The sequence below is a fragment of the Eptatretus burgeri genome, chromosome 1 (assembly GCF_056783735.1).
Source record: "Eptatretus burgeri isolate ZD-2024b chromosome 1, Ebu_testis_v1, whole genome shotgun sequence".
Taxonomy (NCBI): Eukaryota; Metazoa; Chordata; class Myxini; order Myxiniformes; family Myxinidae; genus Eptatretus; species Eptatretus burgeri.
The window spans coordinates 138,520,146-138,547,062 of NC_140961.1; the positions used below are offsets into that span (position 1 = coordinate 138,520,146).

At 44.7% G+C, this 26,917-nt stretch overlaps 1 protein-coding gene and 1 non-coding gene across 6 annotated transcripts in view; one reads left to right on the forward strand and one right to left on the reverse strand.

The window, feature by feature from the left end:
- Window positions 1-9,663, forward strand: part of NPHS1 (NPHS1 adhesion molecule, nephrin) — a 258,041-nt gene extending 248,378 nt beyond the window's left edge. For 4 of the 5 annotated variants that reach the window (XM_085900121.1, XM_085900112.1, XM_085900127.1 and 1 more), the window contains 5 exons: window positions 6,348-6,372; window positions 6,606-6,705; window positions 6,900-6,981; window positions 7,798-7,937; window positions 8,146-9,663. In XM_085900121.1, the coding sequence (XP_085756247.1) occupies window positions 6,348-6,372; window positions 6,606-6,705; window positions 6,900-6,981; window positions 7,798-7,937; window positions 8,146-8,265 (467 nt within the window). In that variant the 3' untranslated portion in view covers window positions 8,266-9,663. Of the gene's footprint in view, window positions 1-6,347; window positions 6,373-6,605; window positions 6,706-6,899; window positions 6,982-7,797; window positions 7,938-8,145 lie in introns of those variants that run through there. The other variant, XR_015062842.1, reaches the window with a different exon arrangement.
- Window positions 2,986-3,104, reverse strand: LOC147035579 (5S ribosomal RNA). The gene has a single exon (XR_015050080.1). It is a non-coding gene; the product is annotated as a 5S ribosomal RNA (ribosomal RNA).
- Window positions 9,664-26,917: the final 17,254 nt, after the last annotated feature.

Sequence of the window (26,917 nt, forward strand, 5' to 3'; positions counted from 1 at the left end):
ACGTGACTGTGGCAGCTCCGCCATATTGAGTGGCAAGAAAGCACACCGCGTCCATAACAACCGATAGTCTCCACTTCAACTTCACCGTTATTTCCAAGCAAGCGATTTTTTTTTTTCTGCAAATGGGTAAGAGTTGTTGTGCCCCGCGATGTACTCAGCGATATACTAAAGGCTCTGGAGTGCAGTTTTACCGCTTTCCCGCCGAAGTAGACCGACAAAATCTTTGGATATCAGTTCTGAGAAGAGAAAAATGGCGACCTGGCGAACATGACTGGTTGTGTGGTCTTCATTTTGTCTCCGGTATGTAACTAATTTCTGATACGTTATTTCAGTAGTTTCAGTAGTTGGTATGAAATAGCTGCTGGTTTCAAAATATTGTCCGATTTGTATCATTAAAATGCATTATATCCCTTGTTTTATTGACAAAATGAGAAAGGCAAGATCGCCTTTCTTACAGCTGTCTAACGTGCACAGTTCTGAGTTGTTTCACGACAGAAAGTAAAATCGATATGTATAATGCATAAAAAACTAGAACTTGGAAATATCCACAGCAGTGTGGCATTACACCGTAAAGTCCGTATGTTTGTCATGGAAAAAATATCATGTATCTGGAAGCAAACTGACACACGAAGATTTTCTACAAACTTAGCATCAAGACAAGAGCTTCACTTGAAATTAACTTGTGGCAGGAGTCAGGTGAAAAAAGTGATGCTGGTTGCTGAACAAAACAAGCAACAACGAATACAATAATAGTGAAATGAAAGAAAACAGGCTTACCTTTGCCCTCACGATAATACAGTTCTTGTCAGCTTTCGTCGAGATTATGTCACTAACAAACCCGGCGACATAATACGAGTAAGCGTCCATACTCTTGAAGACTTTCAGGCTGGCTTGAGTGTAAGGACTCGGCGTTTCAACAAGGTAAACATAGATGTCGGGGAAAACGATTTGAGGCCAAAATTTCCTTTCTGTTGTCCATTTGTCCTTTGAAATAATATAAGGATCTTCACGAAGACCAAACAGCTTCAGTTTTTCGCAGTACCTCTTCTTAGAAACATCATCTAATCCATGGAAATAGCCCAAAAGTTCGCGTGACACGTGCGTGGTCGCCATGATTTTTTTTCCACTCAATATGGCGGAGCCTGACCTTCCACTGTGACGTTACTCGCTTTGTGCATACAGACTAATATGGAATAGGCAAAGCCCAGAAGCGAACGTAGAATTATTCTTACATTCGCTTCTTAAATATATCAAATTAAAGTCTTTTTGCTAAAAAATAAATATTACCTCAACATTACCTTCACAACAACTACACCGCCTAGAACAGGATCTCATCTGAAAAAATAAATATTACCTCAACATTACCTTCACAACAACAACTACACCGCCTAGAACAGGATCTCATCTAAAAAAATAAATAGTGGAAGCGAACATAGAATTCTTCTTACATTCGCTTCTGACTTTACCTATAACTTGTTGACAACTGTATATGCAATTTCCGGTTACTTCGGCCTGGATTCGGGATCAGTGATCAAATCAAGTAAATCACGATTAAAAATTATTTTTTGATGATGCGAGAGATATCTTTATTAAAATCAGTGGAGGAAATATACACCATGTCTGATATTTGGGTCTTTCTTGTCTCCAACGATGCCTTTATCTCCTGGCATGCATCATTCCCAATGACAAAAACCAGAAGCAAAAAAAAAAACCGGAAGCAAAAAAAACCGGAAGCAAAAAAAAACCGGAAGCAAAAAAAAACCGGAAGCAAAAAAAAACCGGAAGCAAAAAAAACCGGAAGCAAAAAAACCGGAAGCAAAAGGGTCAGAGCCAACGACACGGATTCCAAATTGCCAAGGTATTGTGTAGTTGTTGTTGTTGTTGTTGTTATTGTTTCCTATTCTCTCATGTGCACGCGTTAAGTATGAAGCTCACAACGTTTGCTTAATGGAATCGGCAAAGCCAAGAAGCGAATGTAAAATTCTTCTTTCATTCGATGCTGCAATTTCCGGTGACTTCGGCCTGGATTCGGGATCAGCGATCAAATAATGTAAATCACGATTAAAAATTATTTTTTGATGATGCGGGAGATATCTTTACGAAAATCAGTGGAGGAAATATACACCATGTCTGATATTTGGGTCTTTCATGTCTCCGACGATGCCTTTATCTCCCGGCATGCATCATACCCCATGCCAAAAACAGGAAGCAAAAAAACAACCGGAAGCAAAAAAAAACCGGAAGCAAAAGGGTCATAGCCAACGACACGGATTCCAAATTGCCAGGGTATTGTGTTGTTGTTGTTGTTTCGTATTCTCTCATGTGCACGCATTAAGTATTATTCACAAGACAGAAATAAAACCCAATCGTGTTTATACACCACACAGCGTTTAAAAAAAACGGAAACAAAAGGGTCATAGCCAACGACATAGATTCCAAATTGCCAGGGTATTGTGTTGTTGTTGTTGTTGTTGTTGTTGTTTCGTATTCTCTCATGTGCACGCGTTAAGTAATATTCACAAGACAGAAATAAAACCCAATCGTGTTTATACACCACACAGCGTTTAAAAAAAACCGGAAGCAACAGGGTCATAGCCAACGACACGGATTCCAAATTGCCAGGGGTATTGTGTTGTTGTTGTTTACTATTCTCTCACGTGCATGCGTTGAGTAAGAAGCTCACTACGTTCGCTATAAACATGAGCTCCCTTAATACAAGGAATTTCAATATAATCAGAGACCATGAGGCCGATCAAGGCTGCGCAATGGTGGTTAATCTCTGGTTGTTTTGTCCGTGCTCTTTCGTTTGTAAACGCAATCATGCAATAGATAATCAAACCAGATTCAGGAGAATCACAAACTCTCGTCTTTTCCCAATTATACAAACATGAAGGGGAATGAAGTGTGTTCTGTTGCGATTAAAATAAATAGATTGTCATTCGTGGATGAGGGAAAACAAAGGGTGACTCCCCCTGGAGAGCAAAAAGCCTACAACACCCGGTGTTCCCAGGCGGTCTCCCATCCAGGTACTAACCAGGCCCGAACCTGCTTAGCTTCTGAGATCAGACGAGATCGGGCGTATTCAGGGTGGTATGATCGTAGGCAACAACAGGTCATTAAACCTTCATGAAGATGAAAACTAACAAAGTAAACACAAGGAGGGAAATCATTTTGGATTTTCAGCTCCTTCACAGACGCCATCACACTAAAAAAAAACATTCACATGAAATCAAACCTGAGGAAGAAGTGGCACCAACACAAGATGATTGACCAGCGAACAATCGTTTCCCTCCTTCCATCACTCCGGTTGTTCAGACGTAAATCCATTGGGGAGGAATTATGTCAAACAGGAACAAATCAGGAGTTTCTCTGCAATACAGCACTCACTCCTTTTGGAACTCCAACACAATGTCAGTTTTTCTTACAATCCCACTCTCAGGTGTTCAAGAGAACAACACGTGGAAAATACAACACTTATAAAAACACGTAATATCACGAGTTTCCTCACAAGGAACTTCAACACACAAGGAGGACAATGGACCATTCAAGTCTGTGTGATGATTGCTTGTTTGTTCTCTCTCTTGGTCAAATCTTGAGGATCAAGTGAAGCAAGGAAGCAGCACGTACCATTTTAAGTTTTTCATGTGACTCGACCGGGGTTCAAATCCTTGACCTCCCAGTCAGAGCAGACACTCTGACCATGACCAATCCAAGTGTGGTTGAAGGCTCCCCAGTGGCTCAAACTTCATGGTTGATTCTTTCTCCTTTGTGAAAGGGTAACATGAACAACCATCACACACAAATGATTACAACAAAAAAAGAGCAGAATTTCTCAAAAGAACTACACAGAACAGAAGTTGAGAAAAGCTCAAGGGATTGGTGAACAAGAGTGTGGATGAACTGGGATGGAGACTGAGTACTAATAACTATGCAAAGACAAAGGATTAAAGGAACAGATTTTTTAGAATGACAAGACACACAGATAAGTGCAGGTTCTGCAAAGATGACGCAACAGTCACCTTCTTTCAGGATACAAAACACTAAAGTCAGAACAACAGTATGAACAAAGGTACAACAATGTTCACAGAATAATACATCGACATGTTTCCAAAAAAACACCAATATCCCAGTCCCTGATTTACACGTCCCACAAAGATACACCACTTTTATCGATGCAGTGGGACGCCATTCGGCTCATCGTGGCTGTGCAGCATCAACACCACACCCAAAAATAAAAATAAAAAAACATTCTTTGGTTTTTCTTTTTTGTAGTTTTCTTTCGTTTTTTTTTTGTAGTTTTTTGTGTTTTTTTCGTGTTTTTCTCTGTAGTTAAAAAAAAAATTTTGTGGTTTTCTCTGGAGTGTTCTGTATTTTTTTTTCTTTCCTGGAGTGACATGGGCTAAGACTCTTCGGTGAAAAACACACAACATCAACCACACAACACCCCTTGATGAGACCCCCACAAACAACACTGTACACATGCACACAATCACCCATCAAAGCTCAAGCCACATAAAAGTCCTGCCAAAATCCCGATACCCCTCCATCACCATGACTTGCAGGTACCTGTCTAATTCTAATTTGAACTTATCTCTTGTTTCTGCTGCTACAACTTTTCCAGGTGAATCATTCCATGCATTAACTACTCTCTGATTAAAAGATCCCTGCCTTACTACCGTCTTTACTCTCCTCTTCTTTACTCTCAAGCTATGGCCCCTGGTCCTATCACTGTCTACTCTGTTTCATCATTCATCTGCACTTATTTTACCTGGACCTTTCATTATCTTAAACATCTCTATCATATTTCCTCATAACAGCCTCCTTTACAGTGTATAAAGACCTGTCTCCTTCAGGCGCTCATCGGAGTTGAGTCAAGTCGGCCCAAAATCAATCGAGAAACCCTGCACTGAACCCTCTCTCTGGCAGGTTCCTAAGTTGTGGTGACCAAAACTGCACACAATAGTCTAGATCTGGCCCTCACTAAATTCCTGTACAATGTTAAAACCACCTCTTTTGATTTATAATTAATCCCCCTCCGAATACAACCTTAAACCCTATTTGCTTTTCCTATAGCAATCTGGCACTGTGCTGCCAGTGCTTACCTCCCAGATCTATTACCACCCCCAGATCCTTCTGTATGACAGGATATCCCTTACATCCTGTAATGTCTATTTTTATTGTTCTTTCCCATCCCCAACACGTTACACTTACTCAGGTTAAATTACATCTGCAAATCTTTTGCCCAATCTATGGAAGTATCAATACTTTCCTGTATCTGATCAACCCCCCCCCCCCCCTTTTGCTATCCACCTCACCTCCAAGCTGATTGTCATCTGCAAATTTGGAAAGCTTACTCTTTACCCCATTATCCAAATCGTTGATATAAATTATGAATAATAATGGTCGTAGTACTAATCCCTGAGGTTCCCCACTACTTACATCCTCCCAGCAAGAAATTTTTAATGGTGAAGAAAACAACATTGATTCAGAAGTTTACCACCATTTATGCATTTGGGAAAACCCCATTTTTACACCACCCGATTGAACACGTTGAATTAGTTATTCATGCCTGTTGTTTGTGTCCTTTACCACATCCTTAAAAACAGTAAGTTTCCTATTTGGATCACCACCCATGATTTTTATTTTTGACAAACAGACAGACTGAAGTGCGAGATGCCGACCACCGTACAATATTTTCAAATTCAGAGCCAAAATCCTGCTGAACTGCCGGTGTTTGGAAGTGCAAACAAACCAATTCGTGACTTACAGTGTTGAAAAGATGAAATTCAATTGAAGTTCCTCAATCGTCAGACAGACACACAAACAGTCTTCTTGTTTTGTATGCAGCACAAGGCTGCAGGGTTGCATCAGTGGCTAAGAACGCGACTGTGCCGTTAATGCAGTACCCCCTGTAGGTTCAGGCAGGAATTTCTAACTTGTTGATGGTGCCGGCGAAAGCTCGATTATTCTTCACCAGGGACACCATGGGATCTATAAAGTCCACCAACTAATGTTGGCAGACGGACACAGACAGAGTGAAAGACTGACAGGCACACAGACAGAGTGAACCAATTGCTTTCCCACGCTTTGCGCTATGTATGTGGGGTAAATATCACAACAAATGAATTGTATCTGGAAGCTGTCAGGGTAGCTCGGTAACATTCCTTTAAATAGCTTTTGGAGTAAAGATGCTATTTTAGAGAGCCCAGAGAATGTTCCTCTCATGTTTAATTTTGAAAACCTTTGTCCTCAAAACAAAAACCTAAAAAGTGTTTTGAATTTGTTCACTGTTATTCTTTGAATGCTTCTTTGTGTTCAATGTGTTAATGGCTTTCCTTTCATTGCAGTTTCAAGTTTGCAGTTCATAAGAAGGTATGTATGATGAAGGTCGTTATGAATAATAGTTTCATCAAAAATAATGACAGACAAACATGAAGCAATTGCTTAACCCCGCTTTTTGCTTCACGCATGCGGAGTAATTACAATGCGATTTTTACACGAGTTTGTTGCCTAATAATTGTAATTAAATATGTAGTGGATCACTCTATATGTAGCAAAGCAGTCCACACTGAGTTGAATGTTGCGCACTTTGTTATTTATTGTAGGATATGGCCCTTCACGGTGGAAAGTTCATCAAGTCAGATGCGCGACCTCGCAGGCACTTCAGACACTCAGTCGGACCACAGCTATGAGTCTTGTGAGCCGGTGAGTAAAGTCTGCAAATCCAAATCCAAAAGAGCATAGGTTTAGTAAATTTACTATCAGTACAGCAATATCTGATGGATTTCTATGGACCTAAATTTATTGTTGGGATAATATCTGATAGATTTGGGAGAATAGTAAGGGCAAAATACATTGGATGACAATTCTATAACTCAGTGACTTGCCCATGCTTGTAGGCAACCTCAACTACGACTGACATCTTCAGTAACTTGCACTATATGGTCACCACACAAGAAGAACTTTCAGAAAGTAACTTCGGTAAGTGAATCGTTCATTAACATTGTGCATCTATTTTATAAACCCTCTTTAAATCACTTGACTGGCTTTCACAAAATGTCGCAAGGTCCAAAAAAATGGTTTGTGGTGACAAACTACTGAGCCGGTTTTTTTTTTGATAGGAACCAAATTATTTTTGCAATATTTTGGAACCCCCTCAAAAACTTGCATGATGTTCTCCAGATTGTATCCATGTGAAGTGAGCTCACATTAATAGCGCATTCTTCTTTATGGGGTTGTATGAATGAAATATTTTTAGTGGAAAAAGAAATGTGCTTGTAACACATTTAATTTTGCAGCCATGGCACAGTTAAAAGTTTTGACAAATGGAAGGATAGATTGGGACTGATCAACATGAGCAAGTGGGTGGTCGGGGAGAGAAGGGAGCGACAGAATTGATGCGGAAGTGCAATGCACATCCTCACTCGTAATTATATTAAAACTGTAAATTTGGAAAAATAAAACGAACTTCAAAAGATCACTGAAAACCTGTGCATACATGTGGTGGTAAATTATTCGTAACCAGGAATCGGAAAGTCTTGGACAGCAAATATATTCATGATCAGCGCTGGACATACTCGTTTTGTTGATTACTACTTTCTAGTGATATTTGATGTGGATGAACATGCAGTTGATACTTAATAAAAATGTGTGAACAAGTTTTTTTATTTTTTAAACTCTTTGCATACCAACCTTGATATTTTCTGCTCAGATAACAGAAGCTTTTTTTTTGAACCGAAAACTACAGGTTCATTGTGACCATCACGGATTGTAATTTATAACTATCGCTTGTAACAGACACAGGCAGCTCACAAAGCTGGCCAAATGGTCAGCAGTATGAAAGTACGGAAAGCAGTGGATACTTCGACATGGGTGAGCGGTGGCCACCATTGGATGGAGTTTGGCAGACCACCAATCAAAACGGAGGACGAGTGTGGGTTAGTTTTATACCATGCAGAAAATGTAAACATTTTTCCACTCATATCTTCATTTCCTTCTGCCAAAGCTTTTGCTGTGCCACCCAGCGAACTTATGATTGGTTGTATGGTTTTGCAGCTGATGCAAGGTGCATGCAAAAGTAAATAACGAGCAACATCTACTATTAATTAATGTTATTAACGCAGAATGTCACGTGTTTAATTCCAGGACATGCTGCCAATGGAGGATATCTTGGAGGAAGGAAGTTCAGATGTATCAAATGATAATCAGCCACTTCCATCTCTTATGGTGGCAAAATCCAATCAACTGCACGGCCTCCTCGTTTAAAACAATTTAATAACCATGTGTAACCCCATACTTGCATGCAGTTGTTCAATGTAGGCCTATATCCAATAACCTCAGCTTTATGCTAATTCCACACCGACATGCCAAATAAATTCCTGCAAGTCAAAGTAACTTTCAAGCCTTTTCAAAACATTTTCGTTCCTCTTTGCCAAGCTTGCTTTGTAACTGAAGGATATTTTCTTTTTCACTATTCACTGACGCCTTGAGCCAGGAAGTTGCGTAAAATTGTTGTTGCTTTTTGACTTTAATAATTTCAAAGTATTTCCCCCTAATTTCACATCAACAGGTAGGAAAGCTTGGTGTTGGCTCAGTTGTTAGGGTGGCTGGCTTGGGATCTTAGGCTCCTGAGTTCAAGCCCCTGTTGGCTGTTGAATTAACACCAGGTGGGGTTAATTCAGCCTGTCTTGCTTCTGAGGTTGGTGAAATGAGCACCAGTGCAGTAATAATGGGGGTATTGCATCAGTGGCACAGCTGTGCCCTCAGCCAATGATGCTACCTGCAGCCTTTTGCTGCATACAAAGGAGGAACGGGTAGGAATAGATCCCAAATACCACCTTTTTTAGCTGTATTGTTTTCTTTCCTCACCGATGAATCATCAATCTTAATTCAATTCATTAAATGCTCATGATGTAAAATTAATCAGTGTGACAGTCTGACTCCACCAACTTCGGATAAGATTCTGTCTTTCAAAGACCCTTAAAAAGTGAGTCGATGAAGAATGCATTGCAGGCCTCAGACTTTTGAAGAAGCATGCAAACTACCACCTCCCAGAAAAGGATATAAACACCTGTATAAAGGCTGCTTGAGGTGTGTTTATAACACATTGTTATAGCATCCACACTGACCCAGGCAGAATGGCCAATGAGACCACCCAAGACAGCAACCAAGCATTTATACATTGTCGAGATGAGTTTGTTACGAGGAATTACATCTTGCGTCAACTGCTGGCTTTTGCTCACCTCTATCGACTCTTTGCCGTAGTATCGTGAAATTATCATGCTCATGATGTCAGTGAAGAAAAAATATTTCCCATTGTATGTAGTGTTTTAGGTGGAAAATGAGGACACAAAAGGAGATTGCATTGTTTTTAATGTGCATCATGAACACATATTGAAGGCAACAGGAAGACACCTCGGCCATCCCACTGCTTCATGACCACAAAAGCATGCCTCTTGGCAATACGTGACATTATTTTTGGCAACCCAAATTTATTTTAGCCACCATGGCTAAGAAGTCCACCCAACTCCCCTGGAAGGAATGGATGGGAAACTAACGTCTAAGTGCGCAAAGTGTAGACACTGCATCCCAGGATGTCTCTTTGGCTTATTTTAATGCTAACGGTGTTGTATAAATGTGTCGAAAATAAAGTGTCGAACAGCCTGTGCTTCTCTTTACGATTGAGCTACTTTTGCACACAGTTGAAACATACTGTTGTAGTTTCCCACCCGTGGCGTTCGAACGACCACGTCTAACCAATAGCGGTCACTTCACTCAGCGAACGGATAATCCAGTCGGGACTTTCCGGATCAACGCCGGTTACCAGCCACGGGTGTGTTTGTAACCACACCACAACCTTGTCCGTACTCTACCCGCACTACAGGGTCCGATCGCCAAATCTTCGTTTTACCGAATTATTTGCGCGGATGGGTTACCGAGAGATTGTACCTCAACGGGACCGCTTGGAAACGAGCCGCTTAAGCAGCTCGCTTCCTTTTGGGATAACCGAGCGGGGTATTATCGCGCAGTCCCGTTGGACCCGATCACTTTACCGGCTATTTAAAAACAACTATATTCCGAGTGCAAGATAGCAGCTCAATTAAGGGAAGAGGACGCAACGAACAGGTTTACATTCACACAAGGACATTTATTATAATAAAGCACGTATGTAATTAAACAAGGCAAAACACGTATGCAATTATACAAGCAACAAAACCACGACAAAAGAACTACGACCGTCTATCCGAAATGCAATGCAAACATTTACAGCACACAAAGCACTTAACAATTTCCTACTTATTAGACGGGCCCACGGACACACGTACGCACACACACACACCCAAGAAATGGTGGCAGAGGCCTTTAATAACGAGCTCCAGCTCGGAGGACAGGTGAGCTGAAACCCAGAACCTATCTCGAACCTCTCCACCTCGTGTGGTCTTCAAGTTGTTCGGACCCGGGCTCCAGCGAGAGCGAGCTGGATCCAATCGCCGTGAGCTGCGATCCTTCCCGAGCTCCTGCAAATCCTCCCGCACTTCTCAACACGTGCTGGTGAGACGAGGCGCCGATCCTTCCCGTTGATGCGTCGCTTCTCTGCGGAACCATCTCCAAGAAGAGGTCGATGAGTCGCACCAAGCCGGGAACCAAAATGGAGAACAAAGAGCTCCACAAACCAAGAAGAAGAAGAAGCCACCATTCGCAGCTCGAGCCGAGCAACCGGCTCAACTTCCTTCCAAAACAAAGCAGCTCGAAGCAAAAAGCTCTTCCCAGCCAAACATAAGCCGAAGCTCACTGAACCACCAAAGCAAAAAAGCCTCCAAAAATCCTCCTCCCGAGCCAGGCCTCAGCCGAAGCTCACTGAGCCAGCCGAAGCAAAAAGCTTCCCAAGGCCTCAACCCTAACGCAAGCCAAGCAGGACCCGACGGTCTGCTGAACGACTCCCCTCAACTCCCTTCTCCAACTCTGCCCACAAACAAAAGAAAAGATCTCTTATCCTTCTCCCGCCTTTCCCCCGCTCCCGGCGTGACTCGTGACTCATGCCTCGTGCTCCATCCCCCGCTCAGCCATGGGTGGGAGGGAGTTGTTGACATCATGAGTCACAGGACGGCAGGGTTCTTCTTGCTCTTCGCTTAAGCGGGGGAGGGATGTCTCCATTGTTCGTTCCCTAACTATTAAATCGATCCACAGTGCATCCAATCGATTTCTGAACATTTTAACAATGGAAGGTGAGCTATCGAGGGAACAAGCACTTATCGACATAGCTGACTAAAGGAACCTGAATGTTGTGTGCAATCGAATTCCCAGATTCGTAACAATACTGTTATATGGAGGGGGCGAGGGAAAGCGGTTGGATGCATCGCTAGATTGTGCTAATAATAGTATGGACCATGTGACTGAGTAGGGTAGAATTACTCTTGTATTAGGAATGCCTGGGGTAAGTCGTATGTAATATGTGCACCGAGAAGGCATTCCTAATTTTCAAGCAGTATAATGTAAGGTTGCATTGTGTCCGACCTTCTGTAAAAGTGCCCAACTGTGTCTGCAGATGCCCTCCTGCAGTTGGGTTACTTTTTTCAGAGGTTGGTGGCAGGATTTGCACTCCGGCCACAACAAAACACTTCACTGCGCAAACAAGAGGAAGCCGTAAACAAAATTGAAAACCCACTCCATGGGGGTAACTCCTGTGCAGCTCCCCTTCGCAGGGCAGCTCACCAGATGATGGGATTGGGGAAATTCCTTTGGGACCCCCACTCTTTGATGATAGGAGGAAAACCACAGGAGAACCTTCCTGGGTCAGATTGCGGTAGTGTCAGGGTGGTGCTGAGGTGTCGTCCACCAGCGGATGGTCTCCTTGGGTTAACCTGAGGCGGTCCCTTGGGGTGGGTGCCTGGAATGTCCTGTCCCTAAGGCAGGATGATCACCTGTTTCTGTTATCATCTGAGTTCAAGCGTTTGAATATCGTTATTGCAGCACTCTCTGAGGTTCGGAGACCGGATAGTGGCGAAATCATGGTGGGTGGTTACACCTACTATTGGTGTGGTCACTCTGATGGATACCATGCACAAGGAGTTGCTGCAGCTGTATCCAATAAGCTGATTTGAAAGGTAATTGAGGTAACACTGGTCAACGAGCGTATTGTGAGACTAAGGATTCGTCACTCCTTGGGTGTTGTTTCTCTGGTCTCTGTATATGTTCCAACTGAGGCGAGTGATCTCACCATGAAGGACGCATTCCATGCCACACTTCAGTCTGTGGTTGATCATTGCCCCAAGCCAGATACTCTTCAAGTCTTGGGGGATTTTACTGCTGCATCAACCAGAACTGAAAGGGATGGTTATGAGACATGTGTTTCTCCCTATGGGTCTGGAACTGTGAACCTGAATAGCACCGAGTTCCTTGACTTTGCAAGAAGTCGTGGACTTAGGATGCCTCGTTCATGGTTTCAGGACCTACAGGCTCATCGTTGGACTTGGTATTCCAACACTGGTCCTGTGGCAAAGAACTGCAGGGTTTACCATGATCCATAACTGCAGGGTTTACCATGATCCATAACTGCAGGGTTTACCAGTGCTCAGTTCCTCAATAGCGACCACAGGCTTGTGGTAGCAACTCTGAAGTTGCAGCTCAAATCCGGGAGAATGGTACCATCCCAGCCGAGGCTGGATGTTGGCAAGCACAAGGATGAGAGGGTAACTTAGGAGTTTGCGAACAGGCTGAGTGGGGATTTTGGGGGTCTGGTTGCTTTGGGGAATCCTGAGATGTGGAGTGCCTTCAAGACCACCATCCTTGATGTTGCCGGTGGATGTCTTGGAACTCACTGGAGGGCGACGAAGAATTTTGTCTCTCAAGGGACACTGGATACCATTGACCAGAGTCGCAGGGCAAGGCTTCATGGTAGTTGAGCCGTGCACTGAGGGTGGACAAGGAGGCCCATGTGCGAGGAATCTGTGAGAGGGTGGAGCATCACCTGTGGTCAAGTGATTCTCGTCCTGCTGACAGGGGAATTCATGCATTGCGTTCCTCCAAGCTCATCCCTCGGTGCACTGCAGAACAGAGCGGAGGGTGGATGGCTCTTGACAGAGGAGTCCGAAGTGAAGGCCCGCTGGACCGGTTACTTTGAGCAGCTGTACCAGGCTGATCAACCAGCTATTGAGTTGGATGTCAGAGGTGTTGCTATCTCAATTGCTGACCCTCCAACCAACTATGATCCACTTTTGTTTGTGGAAACACAGACTGCGGTGAATCGGTTGAAATGGGGTTAAGCTCCTGGGATCTGAAGTATCCATGCTGAACTTCTCAAGGCTGGTGGAAATGCTGTATTCGTGTCATTGCATGCAGTTCTGTGCTCTGCCTGGAACACAGGCATCATCCCAACTGACTGGAAGAGGGGACTTGTTGACCCTCTCTGGAAAGGGAAGGGTGATCGCCAGGACTGCAACAACCACCGAGGGGTGACACTGCTCTCAGTGCCAGGCAAGGTCTTTGCTCGTTTAATTATTCACAGGGTTCGCCACCATCTGCTTGAGCACCAGCATCCAGATCAGTCAGGCTTTACACCAAAGATGTCAACGACTGACCTTCTCCTTGCCCTTTGGGTGGTCAAGGAACGCAGACGAGAGTTTCGGCCGGGGCTGCTTGCAGCCAATGTTGATCTCTGCAAAGCGTTTGATTTGGTGAATCGGGATGACTTCTGGGGAATTCTCGGTCTTTGTGGGATGCGAATAAAACTGATCAATCTGATGTTTGAACAATACTCTGGTACTGAGAGTGCTGTGAGATGTGGTGATAACATCTCCGACTTATTTCCAGTTGTTACTGGAGTTCGTCAGGGTGTGTGCTGGCCCCCACACTTTTCAGCGTTTGTACGGACTGGATTCTGGGGAGGATTTCGGAGAAGTCAAGCTGCGGTGCATCGTTTGGGAATGTCAAGATCTCTGACCGAGATTTCACAGATGATGCAGTCATCTTTGTAAAGACTCTGGAGATCCTTGTGGGGGCCCTCAAGGTACTGAATGAGAAGTCGGAGCCGGGTTTCGGGTTTCCTGGGTCAAAACTAAGATTCAGGCTTTCAATGACATCTTGAATGGTTCTATCTTGTCTATATCTGTTTGTGGTGAGGATGTTGAGGTCACAGAGAGATTCACTGACCTTGACACTGATATTCATGTCTCTGCTGACTGTGAGCCAGAGGTCAATAGACATCTGGGTTAGGCCTGAGGAGTCATGCAGTCACTGGATCATGGGATGTGGTGCTGCCGGTGCCTTTGCAGGAGGACGAAAGTCCGAGTCTTCAGGTCCTTGGTGCTTCTGGTTTTGCTCTATTGATTTGACTTGGACTCTGACCTGGGATCTGAGGAGACTTAATTCCTTTGGTACCAGGTCCCTTTGGAGAATCATTGGCTATCGCTGGTCGGACTTTGTGTCAAACGAGCAGTTGCTGAGAGAGGATCCAATGAGATTTGTTACCTGCATAGTCCATGAGCGTCAGATGCGGCTGTATGGACATGTGGCTCGTTTTCCTGATGCTGATCCTGCTCACCAGATTCTCTCAGCGAGGGAGTCTCGTGAGTGGAGGCCAATGGGCCGACGTGCCTCGTGGTTGCAGCAGGTTGATCGGCATCTCAAGGAGATGGGGATGGGCCAGACATCTGCCTGGGGGATGGCCAGATGGAGGCCGCTGGATTATCAGCGGAAAGTGGACGCAGCGACATGCTGCGCATGCTCCCACACCTGACCTGACCTTCTGTGCAAGCAAGGCAAAGTGGATGACTTAAGTACCAAAGGCACACGGAAAGCAAATCATGCTTGTAATGGACATTAGCATGGGCCATTTGGCCAGAGAACTGCAAGTCACGGGGTTCGTGAGCTGTGGAGTGAGGCGGAACACTTTTACAAGCGGCTTCCCCCCACAGGAGAGGGAGCCTGAAAAATTGTGCCGCATACAAACGCCAATGGCCAATGATGGGACCAGCTGTGTGTTGGAAAGGTGGTCCCTGGGGGGGGGGGGGTGTAAAGGCTGTGTCTGCACATACGCGCGGTAGTTGTAATTGGACCTTGAAGAGATCGGGATCTATCCCTCTCCCTGTTACATAGCTTTACGTCATCACTTCTCGACCCATACTTCACTCTGTGCCACACTATCCTGCATCAACAACCAGCTCGTCCCTGCCTTCAGTCCTTGCCTATGTTCCCCTTTGTGGTTTGAGTCTGATATTTTGACATCGTACATAACACTGGGTTTTTATCATCTTACCTTCCCTATTTGTCTGTCTTCACGTGCCAGATCTGTCCAACTTTTGTCGCCTTATCCATCCGTGTGTCAGTATCATTGGCTCATCTGGACTTTAATCCCATGAGCTTTCGCAATCGAGCAGTGTCCGTAAGTAAGTAAGTCAGTCAGTGAGTCAGTTAGTCCGGAAGCACTTCAGTCATTACCGCTTGAACGAAGCAAACGATTTAAATGAAACTTGGCAACAAGCTTCATATCTGATGACCACCAAAGGTTTATGGACCGCATTAAAATCTGAGCTCATTATGGGGATCGACGGGGGGGGGCAGTTTGACCCCCCCAAATAGTTATTTTCTCTCTTCTCCAAAACTAAACATAACTTTGATGAAAGTTGACCATAATATTCATCACCTGTGATGTACCAATGTTTGTTCATGGCATTAAAAAAAACAGGGTGTATGGGGGTGTGTGGGTGGGTTTGACCCCCCTAAATAGGTATTTGCTCTCTTCTCCAAAACTACACACACCATTTTGATGATACTTGACCACAATATTCATCACCCATGATGTACCAAAGTTGTTCACGGCATAAAAAAAAATCAGGGTCCGTGGGGGGTTTGAGTGATTGTTGCTCCTGATCCAGGTGAGCTTCAAGACTGAAGGTCCTATTTTTTGAGAAAAAAAACAACAAAAAAAAAAACTTTATTTTACTATTAGCAAATACAACCCGTCACTTTGCTTATGGGGATGTTAAGGGAGGGGGGTGGGAGAGAGAGGAGGGAGGGGAGAGAGAAGAGAGGAGACGGTGGGAGGGTGGGGGAGAGGAGAGGAGAGGACAGAGGGAGGGGGAGAGGAGAGTATGGAGGGGGAGAGGAGAGTATGGAGGGAGGGGGAGAGGAGAGGACTAAGAAAGGAGAAGAAGGGGGGTAGAGCGATGCCTCACTGAGTGTTGCTGTACACTACAGGAGGGAGGGGTGTGAGGAGGGGATGAGAGAGATAGATCGATAGATAGAGGGGGGGGAGGAAAAACAAAAGACAGAAAGGTGAGGGGTGGAGGTGAGGTTAGTGAAGAGAGTGATATGTTATGCTTAATGACTGAACACAAACAAAAACTCATGTCAGAACAGCTGTACACACGACACAACAGAGTTTGTAAAGTAATCCAGTGGCAAATCTGCAAAAATTTTGATATCCCAGTTGAGTTCCAGAAAATTTGTGGGAACATGAACCAAAAGTAATCACTGAAAACATTGAAGTACCACTCACGTACGAACCAATGATCCCATCGAGCGTGAACATCAAAAACAAAGTGTTGCGACCACATATCATACTTGGGTACGAAAAATAGAGAAGAAGGCATTGCTGATTGAGGTGTTAATAACAGTGATTTTGGACTAAACAATGCAGAAACCAAGAAAATGACCAAATACCAAGACCTCAAGAATGAAGTGAAAAGATCCTGGAAGTTGAATCATGCCAAAGTTGTACCTGTGATAGTTGGAGCTGCAGGATTGATGACACAGAACCTCACTGGGAATATCACTACAAACGAACGACAGTTGGAAGCTGTCCAGGGTTCAGCGACGATCCTGAAGGGAGCCCTCGGCACAAAACTTTGAGAACAGAAAACTTCACAGTTTGGTCCATGAATTGTGACACCTGACTGAAATAAAGGGGGATACTTTGAGCCCACCCTGGGAGGACCCCATTCCACATTCTGAAATATTCCACATATGTAGATACCAATCAACAACGCACGCACACACACACACACACACACACACACACACACACACACACACACACACACACACACACACACACACACACACACACACACACACACACACACACACACACAGTATTGGCTATTCCTGAAATATAATACAATTTCAAGGATTTCTGTAAATGATGTTAACCTCAAAACATCGCTCCCTTTCCTAAAGTAAGAACCTTAATCTGTAAGCAAATGAATGTTTTTCCGACTGCACGGATCATCAGCTGGGCACCGTTCTTCATCGAGGTTTCGATCCTTTCAGCCCAGGACCTCTCGAAACGGTGGATCCACAACCTCGGTCACGGATCCACATCAGTAGATTACCGACATCAATAGATCCACAACCTCAGTAGCTTCCACACAGTCGCTCAACCATTCAATGCAACATCACGAATCAGACTTAACTCACTGGAGGATTTAATGTATTATCATAGTTACAACTCCCATCACACATTGTATAATATGATAATAGATGAAATCATGCACATTTTACCTTGAATGTAACATATCCACCAACCAGCACGACAACCCCACTCACCTCTGAAACAAACTGTTGTTCAAATATTCAAACAAACATTTATAAACGGATTTTTTACCAGCTTTCTTGTCTCCGAGCAACCACTGAAGGAGCTTTTAATGGTTTATATACACTGATGAGCCAAAACATGATGACCACCTGCCTAATATGGTGTTCGTCGTCCGTGTGCCACCAAAACAGCGCCGACCCGCCGAGGAATGGACTCTACAAGACCCCTTAAGGTGTTCTATGGTATCTGGCACCAAAACATTAGCAGCAGATCCTTCAAGTCCTGTAAGTTGCGAGGTGGAGCCGCCGTGGATCGGACTTGTCGGTCCAGCACATCCCACAGATGCTCAATCGGAGTTGATCAATACTTGTGTTAATTCTAAAATGATAGATAATGGGATGAGAGACATCTGCATCTCTGTGGCGGAGACTAATATGTGGTGCTGTTCACTGACACCATTTCTTGTATTACTGGGAGAAAAGATTTACATTATTATTAGTGAATATAATAATAAAGAAAGCGAAAACAGTCACCTTCAACAGATGTTATCTCAGTGCATGGTGATGCAGTCAAGAATGGGCCAGGGATCCATGAATTGTAGGCTGAATTATGGGATATACTTAACCCCTCCTCATGGACAATTCGTCGATTTAACCACAAGCCACAATAAGTTATTGGCTTTGGGTCCCTAATATATGTTATCTGAACTAGTCTAACTCGAGATAAAACTCACCTCTCAGTTGTAAAATATCTGTAACTACTACATTCAGAATGATGAAATGGGAATCACAGCACCAACTATGCTGCACAGCTGATCTACATGCATCACCAACACACTGCATAAGCCCATCCTTGCAAGCTAAGCCAGCAGTATATATAGTGTTACAGCTGTGGAAATTCGCAGAACACCATAAAGGTTCCTTCGTTCAGTTAGATTGATAAGTCTGTGTTCAGTTAGATTTCCCCACTGTTGTTTAATGGAAATTATTCGTGTCACAGGGCTGTGATCCTTTGAGGAAGGTTTTTCTTTTTCTATCATTATTTTGAACCAACCACATCTCCAACCACCTAACCACCTTCGCATTGAAGTTACAATTGCTGTGATACACACAGAGTTAATGAAAAACCAAATTTAAATCAAGTTTACCTCCCTGACTTTGCTTGTCATGACATTCGCTGCCATTGAGCATTGCCACTCCCACGCCACAGTAACGAAGGCACCGATCGATCCCCATCGTAACTGGGAAATCATTTTGGATTTTCAGCTCCTTCACAGACGCCGTCATAATAAAACAAACGTATTCACATGAAATGAAACCGGAAGAAGAAGTAGCGGCACCATCACAAGATGATGGACCAGCGAACAATCGTTTCCTTCCTTCCAACACTCCGGTTGTTCAGACGTAAATCCATTGGAAAGGAATTATGTCAAGCACGAACAAATCAGGAGTTTCTCTGCAAAACAGCACTCACTCCTTCTGGAACTCCAACACAATGTCAGTGTTTCTTCCAATCCCATCTCTTTCGAGTTCAAGGGAACAACAGGTGGAAGATACAACACATATAAAAACACGTAATATCATGAGTTTCCTCACAAGGAACTTCAACAAACAAGGACAATGGACCATTGAAGTCTGTGTGATGATTGCTTGTTTGTACTCTTTCTTGGTCAAGTGTTGAGGATCAAGTGAAGCAAGGAAGCAGCACATACCATTTTCGGTTTTTCTTGTGACTCGACCGAGGTTAAAAGCCCTGACCTCCCAGACTCAGAGCAGACATGGATTTTTGCACACCGAATCCACTCCATCAAGGGTGAGTAATGAAAACAAGCCCCTGTGTATAGATACAGAACGGTACAAACAAATCAAAATGAAACGATGGTCATGTTAAAAGGAGGTGTTCATGAGCCACATGACGGTCGTCTCGATGTGTTTGAACCCAGAGTGGTCAAAGTACCAAGACCTCAACATGACAAGAGAACTTGGAAAATAAACACAAAGACATCACAGCACTGAGATGTGACTGAAGTCATGAAAGCAGAACAATTCACAGTTCACTTGTAAAGGATACCATGACGAACGAGAACGGCACTGCAGAGCGCGTACCTCCGCCAACCCGAACAGTTTCCCTTTCATTTCCCACTGAAAGGCCGGATCTGGATCCGGAACTGAACCAAAATCGAATCGGCTTGTTCTTGTCACCGAACCAACTCATCCACCTCGTGTTCTCATAAAGTGGACATTACTTTTTGAAATATCGTGCTGTATATCGTTTTTGGCCCAATCTCTCAATGGTGAAGAATCACTTCACCCTTTGAACCCTGAGCTTGTTGGACTATTGGCTCCACTACCCTGGGCTCCCTGGAGAAAATCAAGCAGTTTGGGTGTTCGGAGGTTTGAACAGCTGCTGTTAAACCGACAGTTCCTTCAATTAATTCTGTCCTATTGTCAGTCCTTTTACCTCCTTCGTTGTGTTCCCAATCTCTCCCATCAGTCTGGCCTCGCTCTCCCTCACCTCTTCCCGGACACCGATCCTGTACTCCCTTACCTCCTCTCGCTCATGCGCCATTTCTCTGCCCATCGCTTCACTCATCTCCCTTTTTATTTCATCGCCCATCATGTCCATTTTTCTGCTCATCGTGTCTATTCTGCTGTTATTTTGATCCATGAATTGCCACAGGAACAACGTCGAGTCATTCTCGGGCTGCACTGGCTGCGATAACCCGGCGATCTGTGCGATCGGCGCTGCATTCTTTTGAGGTCAAGGTGGAAATTATTTTCCATCTCTCTCATTGTTTCCTCTTACCCCTCCATTGTGACTTCATGCGGGTCCTGGATCAATTCCTTATCCATATTTACATCGTCGACATGGCCCACCGGAGCCTGCCCGTGTTCGTCCGCACCAATAAATTTCACTAGAATTTAGTCTGACAGCTCTGAATTTTCAGGTGAGTGAAGTCCACCACAGATCGACCACCTGAGACCAATTTATTTATCAAGAGGTTCGAAAAATATCGCACTCCTGGAACCAGTTTGTTACTCGGGGTTTAATCCCCATTTGTCCTCGGAAGAGCCGGACCTGGGGCCACCGATCACGATTAACTTTGTGGTACGGTGGGTTTCTTTCCAACCACGAACGCCAATCAGTAAACCACGAGTTCCAGTGTCCACTGTCTAATTATGCCGTTTAACTGGAGGTCACGTGGTTACCTGAACGGAGAGCACACCCTCGGCAAAGCACCAATCTTTTCTTGCTTCGATCTTAATTAGGGCGGCCGAGCGTTTAACCGCTGATGCGTGCCGACTATTATTGGTCAATTTGTGTGGTAATTACTTCCCAGTCTATCTGGTTTGGACAATGCTGGATCAATGGAAGGAAAGGACAAGCACGGACAAGTTGGAATGTCAACACAGCAATTTATTGAAAAGAAAATAAATAAATAAAAAGAATTTTATTTTCGTCAGGAAAGAAAGAATAAGTCAATTTGAAGCAATCAAATTATTCACAAGCAAATACTGTAAATAATCAATCAGGCCAAATCAGTCAAAACTAGTGCATGCCCGTACGTGCGTGGCCGTACATGCAAAACAAAAAAAACTTTCAAACAACCACACAGGCCGTTCCTTCGCTGTCGCAAACGATGCCTGGATTGGGGCATTGTGTTTAAGAAAATCGAGAAAGAAATTGAGCAAGTACAGAAATCGAGAAAGAAAGACCACAGTAAGTCCATAAATTGAGAAAAAAAATCGAGAAAGAATACAGCAGTTATCACTATCCGGAAGTCCGTACGTTGTAACCAGTAATGGGGAACGCGGCTGAGCATCTCTTCCCCAACGGCCACGTCTACGCAGCAACGTGTCCTGTCATTGGTAACTATTGGTAACTAAATAGCGCCCTTTCCCCATCGGCCACGCCTATACAGCAACGTGTTCTATCATTGGTTTGGTAAATAAATGGCAATAACTTGGGAAGCACTTGTCCGATTCATATCAAACTTTGAAAAGGCTCATACTCAGGTCCCAATCAATATAGCTGGCAAGTTTCAATTAGATCGATGGTGCTCAATATTTTGTAATTGGCAACGCGTTCGACCAACTCGTCTATGCGCGGCAATGGGTAGGCATCGAAGTGACTGTAGCAATTGATCGTCTGAGAATAATCGACAACCATTCGTTTCTTCTGATTCTGGTTGGTGGTCACCAATACTTGCACGCGCCATGGCGAATCGCTCGGTTCTATAATACCTTCTTCCAGTAATCGCTTAGTCTCAGAAGCGATGAAGTTCGTATCGGAAGTGGTATATCGTCGCGATTTGATCGCTATCGGTTTGCAGTCCAAAGATAAGTTTGCAAACAGCATGAGGGGGCGGCGGGCGATACTTCTGCGGTGGTCAGAGCATTTAGAATTAGACGATGTTTTTTCCCGCCAAATGGTATTTCAACACGAGTGTGCTGCTTGAGGACGTTATGACCCAAGATTACATCTGCACATAAATCACGAAGTGCTAGTAACTTTACATCACGATACGTGTAGCCTTTTATGTCCAGCTCAACGTAACAGTATCCTCATGCGCTAGACTGTCGTGATGTTGAAGCCATGCATACCGTATTGTCGGTCGGGTAGATCTTCCATTTTCTGTCTCTCGCTAGTGAGCTGTTGACGAAACTTTGAGCTACCGTTATCGATCAACGCCTCATATCAGCCAGATGCCCGTTGATTCGTACATTAATGATAGCTTTCGATAGACTACCCGACGAAGCAGCGGTTACCTTCTTTTGAGAGTAGAGGGCAGCTGAAGTAGGTTTATTTCTTTTAAGAGAAGATTTGCATACCTTGGCATAATGTCCTTTCTTGTCACAGTTCATACAAGTGGCATCCCTGGCCGGGCATTTGCTGCGTGGATGTCTTTTATACCCACAAAATAAACATTTACCAGCCGAAGTGGTTGCAGAGGAGTTTGACGAGGCGGGGTGTCTGATTTCCCAGAATTATCTCCATCTTCGGTTTCGAGGTAACTCGGGGAGTTCCTTGAATTTCCATGGTAGCAGCATTCATTGGAAAGACCGGTGACCCATACGACTCAGATTGTTGCTGGGCCACGTCCATAGCTCGGGCTTGGTCGACAGCCGTTTCAAAATCTCATCGTGCATTTTCCAGTGAGCATTGCTGTATGGGGGCAGACCGTAGCCCCTGTATGAACGCTTCTCGGGTTGCTTCATCTCTATGCTTCTCGGCAGTTACAGCCTGGAAATTGCAGTCTTTGACTTACTGTCTCAGAGCTTGCACGTACTGATCGCTTGTCTCACCAGCCTCTTGCCTGCGTATGGTGAGAAGATGTCTTGTGTATACCTCGTTATTGCGTTTCACGTAGAGCGCCCGCAGCACGTCGATCGCATCTTCATAAGTGTTACACTCCGAGAAAAGTGTATATACATTTGGCGAGACATGATTTATATGGGCAGCCAGTTTGTCTACATGAAGTTCTTCAATAATCGTCAGATAGTTCAAGAAGGTGCAATACCAATGACACCACCTCATCTCCGCGTCGCCGGCGTTTGGGTCTGCATCGAACTTCTCCGGTTTGAAGATCTTGTCCATGGTCAATTGAAGCAATCGAAGGAATCAAGCAAATTAAATTGAAATGAATGAGAGAGAGAGAAAGGCCTTCGGTTTGAATCAGGCTTTAATTTGCTTGATTGAAGCCATCTCTACAAACACAAACAAAAAGGTACATCAACAATTGACTACAGTGAAGTATCTATATATTGATACTGAAAGACCAATTTTGTGCTCCTCCTCGCGGTTACGTCACGTTTTCTCGGTACTGTGACCTGGACTGAAAGAAACTTCGTACCTGCAAGAGTGCATCTCACATAGTGGCAATAGTCAACCTTCAACTCTGAAGCAGAATAAACACTTTTCGTTGAGATGGGGGCAGGGAGTGAAGAGGAAGGGGCGGGGGATGAAGAGGCGGGGAGCAAGGTAAGCAAATTTTTGGGTGGGGGTAAGCAAATTGAAAGCGGGAGACGGGGGGATGGGGCGGGGGATGAGTGGGCGGGGGCTGGGGGAATTAGGCGGCGGTGAGTGTGAGGGGGTGGACAGGGGGGCGGGGCCCGGGGGCAAGTGGGGCGGGGAATCAAGAGACGGGGGGGCGGGGGATGAGGAGGCGGGGGCAAGCACGCCCTGTCCAGTCCATGCCCCTCGAGTGTGGGTGAGCTGGTGAGGGTGGTTGAATGAACGGAATCCATCTGTGACGGGGTTTCAGCTCGTCTATATATTAATACTGAAGGACCAATTTTGTGCTCCTCCTCGCGGTCGTGTCACGTCTTTCTTGGTACTGCGACCTGGACTGAAAGAAACTTCGTACCTGTAAGAGTGCATCGCACATCGTGGCAATAGTCAACTTTCAACTCTAAAGCATCTATATATATATTAATACTGAAGGATCAATTTTGTGCTCCTCCTAGCGGTCGCATGGAGTGCATCGACTGAGATCCGGCTCTTACAAGAGCCGCCACTGGTTGTCATATTGGGCTCATGGAACGGAATCCATCTGTGATGGGGTTTCGGCTCGTAATAATAATTAACCAACAAATACACAGAGCTAGGTACACTCTCAACTCTCACCGTATAAGTCTCAGTCGACTATAACGCCAGTCAACGACAAGAACCGAGGGACCATGCCTTTTGTCAGAGCAGTTTGTCAGCTATAGCTCCACAAGCAATTCACATGTCACGAAGTGCGGCTTTGTCTTCTTCTTCTAAAATTCACCACAGATATTTCAATAAGTTATCAACAGAACAGTTGAGATACATTTTAACAAAGTTTAGCAAAACTAGTCATTTACTCAATCACTTTTCCAGAAAGCACTTCTCATTGAACATGTTGAGAAATCCTGTGTCACCACAGTTCATCATGATGTGACAATTTGTCCGTTTGACAAACCAAGAGAAACACGTGACGTAAACAAAGAGAAGATCAACACAGTCGTGAAAACGAACTCTGTTTTTCTGTCCCAATTCTGTTTCTGTTTTCGGTAAACCGGCAGTTCCTTCAATTCATTCTGTCCTATCGTCGGTCCTTCTCCCGAGTTCGTTGTGTTCCCAATCTCTCCCATCAGTCTGGCCTCGCTCTCCCTCATCTCTTCCCAGACACCGATCCTACACTCCCTTACCCTCCCCTCGCTCCGGCGCCATTTCTCTGCTCATCGTTTCACTCATCTCCCTTTTTATTTAATCGCCCATCACGTCCATTTTACTGCTGTTTTCGTCCATCTTTCTGCTCATCGCGTCCATTCTGTTGTTGTTTTGATCCATGAATTTCCTCAGGAACATCATCGAGTCATTCTCCGGCTGTACTGGCTGCGATAACCCAGCATTCTGTGCTGTTGGTGCTGCATTTTCCTGAGGCCAATGGTGGAAATTATTTTCCATCTCTCCCATTGCTTCCTCTTCATCCTCCATTCTGACTTCATGCGGGTCCTGGATCAATTCCTTTTCCATATTTGCATCATCGACATGGCCCACCGGGGCCTGCCCGTGTTAGTCCGCCATTGTCTGTACCAACGAATTTAACTAAAATTTAGTCCAACAGCTCTGAATTTTGAGGTGCATGAAGGACACCACAGATCGACCACATGACACCAATTTCTGAATCAAGAGGTTCAAAAAATATCCCACTCCTGGACAGCAGTTTGGTACGGCCAAGGGTACCGAGACACAAGCTCCTGGACACCAGTTTGGTACTGCCAAGAGTACCGAAACACCAGTTTGTTACTCAAGGGTTTAATCCCCGATTTTCCTCAGAAGAGCCGGACCTGGGGCCACCACTCACGATTAACTTTGTGGTACGGTGGGTTGCTTTCGAACCACGAACGCCAATCAGTAAACCACGAGTTCCAGTGTCCACCGTCTAATTATGCTGTTTAACTGGAGGTCATGTGGTTACCTGAACGGGGAGCATGCCCTCGGCAAAGCACCAATCTTTTCTTGCTTATATCTTAATTAGGGCGGCCGAGCGTTTAACCGCTGGTGCGTGCCGACTATTATTGGTCAATTTGTGTGGTAATTACCTCCCAGTCTATCTGGGTTCGGACAATGCTGGAACAATGGAAGGAAACGACAAGCACGGACAGGTTGGAACGTCAACACAGCAATTTATTTAAAAGAAAATGAATAAATAAAAAGAACTTTTTATTTTCGTCAGGTAAAAATAAGTTAATTTGAAGCAATGAAATTATTCACAAGCAAATACTGAAAATAATCAATAAGGCCAAATCAATCAAAACGATCACAAGCAAGTAAATAATTAATCAGGCACTGACAGAAATTGAGACAAAGAAAAGATGCTTATCTCCATGCCTTACTTAACGATTAAACACAGACAAGGGTACCCAGCAGATCCTTCGTGGGCGGGGGGGGGTGGGGGGAGTGGGGGGTGTGGGCAGGGAAGAAATCGTCTCGTTCACCAAATAGAAGTCATACGTCAAATTAAACGTTCTGAAATGTGTGAGCGTGCCTTGTCCGTGGCCAGCGCAAGGCCTTGCCGTGCACCGACTCGCAAACAGGCTCGAACACCAATCGACATCACCCCCAAGAATCAGGTACGCCAAGAGCAGGTCTCGAGCAGAAGGAGCATTAACTGTCTGAGCGTCACCCACCGCCAGGAGCCACGAGTAGCTACAACCGACCAACAGCTGTTAGTAGCTGTGAGACGCTGAGGCTGTGACCAACTCACTGGCACCGACTGACTGGAAAAGCCGTTTGACCGACACGGACTGACTGGTAAAGCAGTCGAACTGACACCAACTCACTGACTGGAAAAGTCGTCTGACTGATATGACTCACAAACTGACTCGTTGTCAACTGACCCGCCAAGAATGGACCTCTCGTCTTCGTTTAATTGGCGACCCGTCTGGGAGGGCGCAGACTCCAGCCAAATCCACCCCGCCCCATTTGCGAATCGCTGCCGTGACAACCAGCACGTCCCGCAATTGTTCCTGGCTTACGATGCCATGTGTGTGGTGTTGGACGAACGGTAAAAGGCATCCATCTGTCAGAATTACCGAGTGAAAACGTGAAGAGCTCATAAAACGTCAACAACAATTATCACCTCAATGTTCAGCCCGATATGAAAAAGAGCCAGTTAGGGTCCACAGAGCTGATGAACAGGGTGTCAAACATCGACGGAAAAAGGCGGGTGTCGGCATCGGTGAAAGAAACGGGTGTCAACGTCCATCGAAAAAGGCGGGCGTCGAGTCTCCGTTGGGCTAACGCTATCTCACGTGTGTGAATGTATCTGTCGTAAAGAGAAAAAGGAGCTTTCCGTAAGAGAGGGAATCTATTCTTTACCCTTCTCAACGCATCACATTTAGAATCCCACCA